Source organism: Oenanthe melanoleuca, chromosome 2, assembly GCF_029582105.1.
Source record: "Oenanthe melanoleuca isolate GR-GAL-2019-014 chromosome 2, OMel1.0, whole genome shotgun sequence".
In the NCBI taxonomy this organism is placed as follows: Eukaryota; Metazoa; Chordata; class Aves; order Passeriformes; family Muscicapidae; genus Oenanthe; species Oenanthe melanoleuca.
The window spans coordinates 117,510,464-117,521,653 of NC_079335.1; the positions used below are offsets into that span (position 1 = coordinate 117,510,464).

The 11,190-nt window shown below is 43.8% G+C and overlaps 1 protein-coding gene across 1 annotated transcript; it reads right to left on the minus strand.

Annotated features, from left to right (window-relative positions):
* Window positions 1–4,023: 4,023 nt before the first annotated feature.
* Window positions 4,024–10,170, minus strand: MALSU1 (mitochondrial assembly of ribosomal large subunit 1). The gene is made up of 4 exons (XM_056482736.1): window positions 9,984–10,170; window positions 8,294–8,472; window positions 5,983–6,064; window positions 4,024–4,820 (listed from the first exon to the last, which is right to left on the minus strand). Exons 1-4 carry the CDS (start codon window positions 10,168–10,170, stop codon window positions 4,642–4,644), a joined length of 627 nt encoding a protein of 208 aa, XP_056338711.1. The 3' UTR covers window positions 4,024–4,641.
* Between the last annotated feature and the right edge of the window lie 1,020 nt (window positions 10,171–11,190).

Consider the following 11,190-nt stretch of genomic DNA (forward strand, 5'->3'; position numbering starts at 1 on the left):
CAACAACCTCTCTAGCCTGGCTTATAATAGATGCAGCAGGATTTATGCACGTTCTGCAACCAACCATTAGAGGAGAACAAAAATAATATCAAAAGGCAGGGATAACAGGAAAGCTACCAAATTTTTTAATTTCCAAATGTAATTTGAATGATGATTGTGGTAATAGTGACACATTCAAGTTTCTACAATAAACTTCAGTCTACCTCAGTTTAAGAAAAAAAAAAAAATGTGGCAACACATGGTGCATAAAGACTGCTGTGTGTGTGTGTGCGCGTGCGCGCCTGTGTGTGTGTGGTCGACAGAGCCATGCTATTACCTCTGAACCTTTTTTTGTGATGTTTTTTGTGCATGAGATGATCAGAATCACCATGCTGCACTGATTTGAGGGGCACAGCGAGCAAAAACATTTGTTTCATCATTTTGTTATCTACCTCTTAGGTTCATGTTGAAATAGAGGCATTACTACATAGACTAGATAATTTTCCCAAAGATCATTGTTGTACAGGTTAGATAATTTTGAAAATGGTCTGAAGTGTTTTTCCTGCATCTCTTCTTTACTAATTGGTTTAAAAACCACAAACTTATGTTGTAGTTTTAGCAAAGAAAAATGAGTTTCTTTTCCTTTTTTGACAGTGACCTTCATCTAGCCTTTAGGATAATTTTTTTTTTCTTACAATGAATTTAAATTTACTGAAGTATGGAAAGTACATAGCATTTTAATTTTTGTTGAGGCTTAAGTCAGTCGGACGTTCCTTTCTTAACATTTTGAGGAGGATTTGACTTCATTATTTTCCATTAAAAATTACTTTACAGATAGGTGCTGCATTTACATCTGCTGATTTAAATACTGTCATCTCTCTTAAATTTCTAGACTTAATATGGTATCTCATGTTTTTCTTTTCAATTGAGACTTGGTAATTTGGAGTATTTTGGAGCTAGAAAGTAAATACTGTAAATGATTTCAATATCCAGAAAGTATGGATCATTTTTCATCTGTAATGTGCCCCCCAATGCAGCTCTACTTGCCAGATGCCTCTGAATGGAATAAAGAGTTTAACTCCTATCATCAGATAAAGTTGTGTGGTGTTTTTTTAAATTAATGAGGCATAGGGACAGACTGTCCCAAGTATTTATGGTGCTTTGATCAAGTTGGTTTTCTGTCTGTAATAACTGGATAAGGATGAGCAGTAACCTACAGGTATTCCATAGCTGCTAGGACAGGTTACAATGTTTACACTTGTTTACAAAACAAGAAGTGACTTCTGTGGCTTGTCCCTCCCATCTAACAATGCCGTATAGTCTGTAGGACAATCTATGGTTCATGGTTTGCCTTACACCATTCACTTAGGCTCATTTGCTGTGGAAGCAATGTGGACTGTCAGGGCAAACATGAAGGATATCAGAAATGCAGTAAGTTTTTGGTTTTTTTGGGGGGAGGGGGGAGGAGGGGATAGGGAGAGGGGAGGCAGATTTTTACCCAGTTTTTACTGTGGTGGTCTTGGAGTGATGAAGCTTTGTCATCAATGTGGTCCTAGAAGCTTGGACAGGTAGAACCAGTCACACTGGCAAACAAATGTGCTGGCAACCTCTCACCCAAACAGCCACTTGCTGGTGAGGTGGTATCACCTCCCCATTTAGGCCCTTGTTAACATTATTTGGAGTAGAAATGAGACCAGATGTTTACCTGAATGCTTACACGTGAGAGGGAGGAGATGGGGAATGAAGGAGCATTGTGAATTACACAATTCTGGATCTTTTCAAAGAGACCTGGGAAACCAAACTTGTTCACCTTCCTACTTCACAGCTCATTTTCTGGGACCAACCAGCAGAAAGAGGGACTTGAAGAAATTGTCTGTAAAAGGCACTGCATAGAGTATCCCATTTCACAGAGCACCCTAAGCTCATTTTTCCATGTCAGTATCGAGCTTTCTTCACAGAACCTGCACCTGTCATTTGAGCATAAACAGTCAAGCCTTGCTCTGTACTGCTGGTGCATTTGTAACAGCTCAATCCCTGTTTTAAGCATTTGCTTAATCATGACATTTTTATTTGCTTCTAACCTTCCAGAGCTCTTATTCTTAAGCTGCAATTCCCAAGGCATGCGCTCTTTGTATCAGTTTCCATTAAACGGAGCATGTGTGCTGTGCAAGACAGCCGGGGTTTGATATGGCACTGGGGTGTAGGATTTTTAAACAAACAGGAAAAACTGTTGAGAAAGCACTCAAGCTGGGCTCCAACATAAATGTTAGCTCAACTGACAGACACAAACACTGCTTGAAAATGAAGTTACTCAGATGCATTGCAGGAAATCAGGAAATGATGATAAAAGTCTCATTTTACTGGTTTGTCCTGTTCGTCTCAAGGGATCCTTCAAAGAGCCAAGCCTACATGTACCTGTCCACAAGGACTGAATGCTGAATCTACAGACTCATTGCACAAGCTCCTTGGTATTTTTATTTTACCCAGAAATCACCTGATCTATCCAACTGAAATCATTCCCAAATGTTTTCTTTCCAAAAGGGCTTTACGCTTGCATGGCACTGGTCATCCAGACTGTCTGGGTTAATTCCTATATCCCAGCTTGTAGGACTATCCGGTCACAGTCTCACCAAGGCTGGCAGGTTGGGTGGCTGGGGTGTTGCAGTAGCTCAGCAGGAAGAAGAAATCCTTCTTTTAAATGGATGAGGACCAAGTTCTTTCCCTGGGCTGGCAGTTCTGATTGTTTAATAGCAATCAGCGGATGTTCATAGAACTCCTTTCTGCAATATGCTTTGGCAGTTAAGTCAGCTATATTTGTTTATTTTACTGGGTTTTTTCTCCCCTGCTCTTTTTTTTTTTTCTTTTTCTTGTCTTATAGACTAGTATCCCATTTCATTAGTAAGTCTTAGCCTGTCCACATAGGTGCTCCCTCTCTTACTGCTTTTCTGGGTACTCCTTTTGTTATTTCTCTTTCAGACAGGATACTGTATGTGGTTCTGGTTACTAAATGTGGGTTCATATAATGGCATAATGTTTGCTGAACCAACCTCTATTCATCATGTATTACTTACCCACAGCAGAAGTAAAAGGCAAATGTTTCAGGGAATGAGTCAAAGTTACTCCTACGCATCCCTCCTAGGAGGAAACGCCTGATTTAGAACTGATCACGCTGTAAGTCAGCCAAGGTTATCTTTCTCCCATGTGATTACTTTCAAGAAGTATCATGAAGCATTTTGAAAACCTTTCTTTGTGCTTGTATTTCTCAACAAAGTATTTGTTTTGTGGGCAAAGATGTTTAACTACACTTAAAAATACTCTTTGCTTAACTGCAGAACCATCTGCTGCCTTGTATCAAAGTGCAGGTGAACTTGGAGGCAGTTGTTCATTAAAAAATAGAGGCTAGACACAGCAAGAAAACATGATCCAAATTAAGAGGGAAAAGTGAGTTTTGGTTTGTTTGGATTTTTTAAAAAACACACACTTCTTCCTGAACAATACGGTTCCAGGCACAAAAACCAGGCTCACTTCAAGCATTCCAGTCAGAAGCTGCTGTGCAGGGCAGAGATGTGGACAGGGTTTGCAGGAATTTGTGGAGCTATGGGGAGAAAAAGGTGATTACCCTCAGGATCTGTTTCTGCTTTCTGATACATGGCAGAGTAAACTTCTCCAGGAGGAAGGGATCCTAATCCAATGATGAAATCCCTGTCCTGTAGTACAGAAAAGCATCTTGTCTTGCACAGAAAGTTGGTTACCACCTTGAAGTTCTTTAACTGGTTATCAGACCATGCATCAGTCACACTAAGAACGCACTGCATAATGACTTCTGAAAGTGCTGAAGAGTTTGTTAGCAGCAAGTAATGCTTAGTGACCAAGAGCTTCCTATAGAACTTTTTTCCCACTTCAAGGAGTTAAAAGGTTTTCACTGCCATAGTCTGTTGCCTCAGTGTCCCTTTTCACAAAATAGGTGAGAGAAAAACTAGGGGAGTTAGCTGCACATGCAGGATGAGCTGAATCCTATCATATGAAAACAAGTAATTGAAGCACTTCAGTTTAGGGTGTTTTTTATTATTATTAAAACCAGGTTTGCCTTGGCTGGAAAACTGATTTACTGTTCTGATAACTCAAAGCACATTTATTTGTCACTGTTGCTCTTGGCTTTTATGTTCTCAGTAACACCAGTCTGTTTTCTGTCCCCACTTCTGACCATGACTTGCTTTATTGTGACCAGAAGCAAATGGCTTAACACAAGAAGCGTCATCCCAACTGTACTATTTCACAGTTTTCCTTGCAGCACTCCAGTCTGTTTTGTACTGCCACTACAGGGTGTCTTTCAAAGACATTAGAAAAACAATTGCTCTAAAGGCTGAGCATGAGCTCCAGCTTAAGCAGCTGGTTTTGCCCCGCTCTTCTCACTGCAAACTCCACTAAGACAGTGGCTGCCCTGGGAAGCTCTGACAGGATTCCTTGACATTTCATGGTTGGACTCTTAAGGGCTTTTTCCAATCTTGATGAGTCTATGATTCTGCTCACTTTAGCTTGTTCAGAAATCTACCTAGGGACATCCAATAAAAACTGTTTTGTACTGATCAACTGTACTGACTACACAGTTCTCAAGGCTGTATGACTCAGGCACACTCCTTCTCTTTCCATGCAGTAGCTGCTTTAAGTTCTTGTCTCAAGATGATCACTGCTGTTAGGAGTCAGTCCAAGTATAAAGTCTTCTGGCAGGGACTGTGGAGTCATCTGTGCTAACTGGTCATCGTAGGGACCAAGAGTCCACAGTTTCTCCAATTCATAAACTTCTCGTGTCTCTGGCAGCATGAAATGCACCACTATGTTACCTGCACAGAACAGAAATGGACAATTAATTAATGGGAACTGTAAAGCATTACTGGCACCTCAAGCTGAGCAGAGTTCAAGCCTTCCACCCCCTTTCTGGCTAGATACAACATGTCAGCTGGTAAAGGTCCCTTCCTAAGCTGCTGCTTCCAGTTCTAGGAATTCCAGTGCTAGGAATTGCTCAGTACTTCAAAAAACTCCAAGACTACATAAGATATGAGACACAATACTTTAAAATAATTTAGACAGTATCACAGGACTCCAAAACAAAATTATGACATCTATGGGACAGAAGAAATACAAAAGGAATTTTCAAGTACCCCAAGGTGACAGATGGATTTTCAGCTTTCTTGTATTGTCAACGTTCTGCTAAAGCCAAGTAATTCTTCCTAGGTGTGTTGCTCACACTTCTCAGGTGGATTTTACAATGAAATAGGTTCAAACTTTAATGTAGTAAGTTTTTCTGGTTTCATTAATTCTGTGCAAACAACAGCAGAGAATGCTAATTCCAGTGTTTGTCTAAAGCACTTTTCTGTAGTTATGCCCTTAAATTCCAATTGACTTTCAGTTATTACCATAAAGAATTATCATAGTTAGGTAATCAAGGCTTAACACCAGTGGCTACAGCTCTCCTCACTCATCTGTAAGTGAAGTTTTCATCTTTTAGGTCAAAACACCAAGCCAGGGGGTGAGATTCTTAAAGTAACAGTGAAGGAGAATTGCTTTTTCAATGCAGTCTTTTATATTTGTGTACAGTTCCACATTTGTAGAATAAAGAATTCAACTTGATTTCTCAGGACTGAGGTTTTACCCCATGTGATGGTATGATCTGGACAATGAAAAAGTCTGTTCAATAGTTCACTAGCAAGGCAGTGTACAATGAGCCCCCATTTACCCAAACATGGATTACAGAAAACTGAGGAAACTGACTGAAGCAGATTTTTTCCCCCTACTGTTTTAGCCACTGAAGAGTAGGTACTGTTTTTTCTCAGTGCCAAAGATATTTAATGGAAAATCATTTATTATCTCAGTGAGTTCAAGCAACAATTGGAATTCCCAAACAGCGGAGTACTGTGAACTTTCCACAGCAACCAGGTTCAATATGAGATGCTTCTGTCAACAAAGAACTCATGCAGAACTTTTTTCTGATTCACAAATATTTACCAAAATCAATGCACAGCCAATCATCTGTCTCTTTTCCTTCAATCTGAGTATTAGCACGACCTTCTTCTTTGAGATGCTTGTACTGAGAAAAAAAAAAGGGAATGGCAGAAAACTAAGTCTTTTGCATTTATTTAAAAAGCACTCAAGCACACAGACTTTCACCTGGGAGAGGTGAGGGAGCAGCACAAAGCAGGACTGCACAAGGTCAGCCACAGAAAGTGGATAGCTCCCCATACAGCACATGGTGGCTTTTGCAGAGGCCAACTTGAGAGACTCAGCTCTCCCCAGCCAGTACATGAAGAACCCAAACACCCAGCAGAGCTGCAGAAATTTGACAGCTCAAGGCTGAAGTATGGTCACTTTCACATCTGGCCATAACCTACCTGTTCCTCTACAAGGAGTATTGATAGAAATGGCTGCAACAGTCCATTCTGCCATGGAAGACAGAACACAAAACAACATGCACCAGCATGGCTGGCTTGGAAATGAGTTCCACTTCACTGGGAATTCAATTATCACAAAATGCAGCTGTTCTTGGCTGTTCTACACGTTAGCTGCTGGGTAATGATGCTAGTCTGCAAACCAGCATGGAAAACTTTCACATGTTAACTCAGAACCAGTTCTACCTTCCTTTCTTGAAGATGGTTTGTGAGGGATCTTCAAAAGGCTCCAACAGTCTGTTCAAAATGCTAAAAAGTCCTGTGTGAACTGCCATCAGCTATCATCAAGCTGCAAAGGCTGATCCCTGGCACAAGTTTCCAAGCCTCATCTTTAGAGGATGTTCAAGGTGAACAGATTACAATACAGCCAAGTGTTAGCTTCTTCCTCTAACATGAACCAGATGGGGATGTGGGCCTTTGCCATCCACAAGCTCTGGAAGCAGAGCAGAGGGATCTCAGGCTACACCTGAGCACCTCTTTGTTTAACTGTGAGTACATCATAAGGTTTTAGGAATGGTACTAAAGCTTGCCACCTGCAAGCTTTACATCTGGAGCACCTGCTCTGGTTTTTACCTAGAAAAACTTCCAATGTGAGAGAAACTCAGACACTCCCAGGTACTTGTCCAGGCTTCCCACTTTCTCAGGATGCCTAGGAGGACACCATGTCTCGCAAGAGGCCCTGCCCCTGCAAAATTGCTGCTTTTACAGCCAGCAGAGGGTGCAGCCATGAAGCCCAGCCATGCTTTTGCAGGGCAGGTGGTAGTCACTGATCTCTCCTGGTCTGGGGGAGATGAAAAACTGTCAAGACTAGCAAGTTATACAAGCACTAGAGTACATAATAAGCACTTTGATTTAGCATACTCAAATCACATTAATGCAACTTCCAGCTTAAGGCAAAATTTTGATTTGCAAAGATGCACCAATTCCTGCAGAGAACACAAGAAACTTCCCTAACCTGCTCAGAAAGGCCCTGAAAAGCTAAAACCATCGCTCCCATTCTCCTTTCCCCCATCAGTCTCACAGCTGAAACCAACAGGACTGGAAGGAAGAAAGCAAAACCAAGAGTGAAAGGAAAAACAGGGTCAGGAAGGGAAAGAAAGTGGGTGGTGAGAAGGCAAACTCCAGGCTGAGTACAGACAGCTGAGTCGGGGGCTGGCCATATTCCTTCATGCTGTGCTTTTTAACAGTTGCACAGCTCTTCTCAGGCAAGAAAGTTTCTCCCTCCACTTTAGCCCTCCTCTTTAAGCTCTACCCTTAATTTTATTCCAACCTCCATTTCTGTATTGAAAAGTTCTCTTTCTTCCAAAGCCAAACAGCAGAGGATTCCTGCGCAAGGATGGCTGCTGCTGCTTCTCCTCTCCTGCAGTACATGCACAGCAGGGTGACAATTAACTGCCAGTTTGCTTAAAGCTCATGAGGGGATCCTGTTCCTCCTAAGAGGCCAACTTTTTTCCACCCTTACAATACACCTGAGAAAGTGGAAATTTTAAGGATCAGGGTTTGAGAACAGTCAGATAAAGCTATTTGGAATGGCTGGGATTATCAATGGTGCTTGCTGGACAAAAATAAAGGTAGACACAGGTCATCATCATCTCACATCATTCATGTTCTGGTCACCCAGCTGAGATGTCCTCAGTGCTCTAGATACAGAGAGGTCTGCTTCTAAAACATAATACCTATATTTTGTGTAGTACTGCTAAAGGAAAAAAAAAAACACAGTTACTTCCTAGATGTATGCAGGACTTAATGACATGATGTCATCAGTTTCATCTCACCTGGTACACCCCTACACATGCAATCGTAGGGAAATTCCTTTCACAACATTTAAAACCATTCCCAAAACTCAGAGAGAGCAGCAAGAACTGTCTTACCATTTTCAGCATGTAATTTGCCATCGCATGAAGGTGCCGTGTTGAAAATCCGCTCACAATTATAAAATAATCACAGTATTTCATTTCTGGAGATAGCTGGATGACACAGATGTCTTTAGCATTTTCTTGCCTCAGCAGTGCTACAACCAAGTCAACGTTGAACTGTGGAAGAATTGTATCTGGAGCACATGGAAAAAATAGTATAGTGGAAAATTTCTTTTTAATAGCAAAAATAAACCATTTAGAGCCATAAAATAACAACTAACTGAATTATAGCCTAAGCTAGTCACTCACTGTGGAGTTTGGTTTGACACTAACAACGCAATGTGAACTGCAGATTTTTCAAAATCATTTTTACAGCCACCAAAGCTGAGAACTAAGCAACCTTCCAGTAAACAACACTATCACTAGATATAACAGTTACCTAATTGAAACTTTGGTTTTTGCTAACTTACTTATTTCTTGTTGTTGTCATTTAAAAGTCAATAATATCATCACATTTGTCAATGTTAAATGAATTAAACCTAAGTACTCCAACAGACATTATTAAAGCAATAGACAAAACTGAAAATATTTCAGAATAATGCTTTTCAACAGTCTGTGATAACACATTGTGATGAAACTGTTCTGGAATCTTAGGTAGAAGAAACCAATGCAATATTTTCAATATCTTGAAAATGCAGCTGATACGATGCAGAGTGAACACATTTCTTCATCTGCAGGCTGAATAAAGCCACTTTTTTTCCTTTTTCCCTAGCCTGATCTGGTGCAGAGCATTATGATATTGTAGACAAAGCTTTAGTCCATCAACAAGGAAGCCAGCTTACAAAACAGTAAATCAGTGAAAATATGTTCTGTTCACACCATGAAATCAGTTTCTTTCTAATTTGTCCTAAGTGGGTAGATGCAACTTGTATGCACACTTTATTTATAATTTGAATCTGTCAGCAATGCAAGTCTGCCACTATAAAATGAACATTAGTGCAGACTGAGCACCAGCACAAAGCCAAGCTTTTATTTCCCAATATTAAAAAAAAAGCTAAACAAAGGAACAATAGCTGCAATTATATGCGTGAATGGGGATATGAAATTGGATCAGATCTCTGTAAATGTAAGGCTTTCAGCTCAGGGCACTCTTTCAACTTTTTGCTGTGGTCACACATCTTGAAAATGAGCAGTGGCCACAGCCCCTCCAGACACAGCGGTTACAGAAGATCATGAGCCTGGTGGCCACAGCAGAGCCTGCCTGGAGAACGGACGGCCTGAACATCACCCGGCACGACGGTCACGGTCAGATCCAGGCTGGAGCAGCTTTGCTGAGCTGCGGCAGCCACAAACCAGCTCTGTGCACACAGGGCTAGTCCGTGTAATGAGCCCTGGTGCTTCCGAGGCTGTTACCCACGGTAACACAGAGCAATCCGCCCGTCCGGCCGGCAGCGCTCCCTCACACACGGGCCTGCGCACGGATCCCTCCACACCGCCCCGACTCCTCACTCCAGCGGCGCTGCCGAGGCCAGGCCGGCCCAGCGCCGGTGCCGTGACCCCGAGGAGAGGCCGATCCCACCGCCCTGGGCACGACGAGGATCCTCCGCGATTCCACGCGTGCGGGCAGCCCCTTCTTGGCGAGGCGCCACACTCCGCTCAAGGTCCCGCTGGGCACTCTGCAGCGCGGCCGCGGGCTGGGCCCTACCTGCCGGCTGCCGCCGCTCCGCCGCCGCCCCCAGCGCCCCGGGCCCGGCTCCGCCTCCCACCGCCGCCGCCGCGCAGCCCCGACCCGGCGGGGCCCGGGGTGGCGGCGGCTCCGCCCGCAGGGCGCCCCCGGCCACGGCCCCGAGCGGCCGCAGGAGCCGCCGCGCCCCCGCCAGCGCCCGCCACATGCCGGCCCTTAGCCCCGCCCCTCCCGGCACGGCGCTCCGCCATTGGCCGGCGGCGGGGCAGCCCCCTTCTCTCATTGGCTCAGCCGGCTGCCGGTCAGGCCGAGGGGCGCCCCCCGAGCCGCCCCGGGCCGGCCTCCCTCAGGATCGCAGAACTGTGGGAAGATTTGGGTTGGAAAACGCCTCAAAGGTTGCCTGGTCCCGACGTGCCTGCCGTGGGCAAGGACACCTTCCGCTGGACGGTGGCTCAGAGCCCCATCCTACCTGGCCTTAAACACGTCCCGGTGATGAGGCATCCACAACTTCTCTGAGCATCCTGCTTCAGTGCCTCACTACCCTCCCAGTAGAGAAATATTCCCTAGTATCTAAACCTATAATCTTTCAATTTGAAGCCATTTCCCCTTGTTTTGTTGCTCCTCAACCTCGTGGTCTCCCCCGTCTTGCCAGCCAGGTGCAGCTGATCAGTTGGTTTCAGCTGGGCCTGTGGGACTGCAGCCAGCACACAGATGCAGGTTAACCTGGGGATGTCCTGTTTGGTACCACGGCTGGGTAACGTGGGCCAGAGGATAGCTGAAGAAGCATCAATTTTAAAGATGGTTTGACGTGTCTGGATTTGAGAGGAAAGATCATCCTGCTCTGTAGACACCACTGGGCTGTGGTGGGTTGTTGGGCAGCTGGAAAGGGGCAGATGCAGTACATGGGCACTGCCACATAAACCCAAACCACATATCCCAGCTCAAGCATTTTGCTCCCTTTTATAGGCTATGGTTTTGCCTAAAAAACTGCACCTGGTTTGAAATATGTTTTTCTTCGGGAAAATGTGTTTTCTGTTTGTGTAATTCCTGCATGGTGTCGATGGGCACAGGTTAGTGTTCTTGCTATTCTTGGTTTGCTATGGAGAAAGTTGTGAAGAGTTGAGAAATTAAGATCTTTAAACATTTGGATTTAATGTGGGTGAAACATATTTCCCTCCACCTCCTCCCTCTGGAAATCCTGGCATTTACAGGGACACTAAAATAAGGG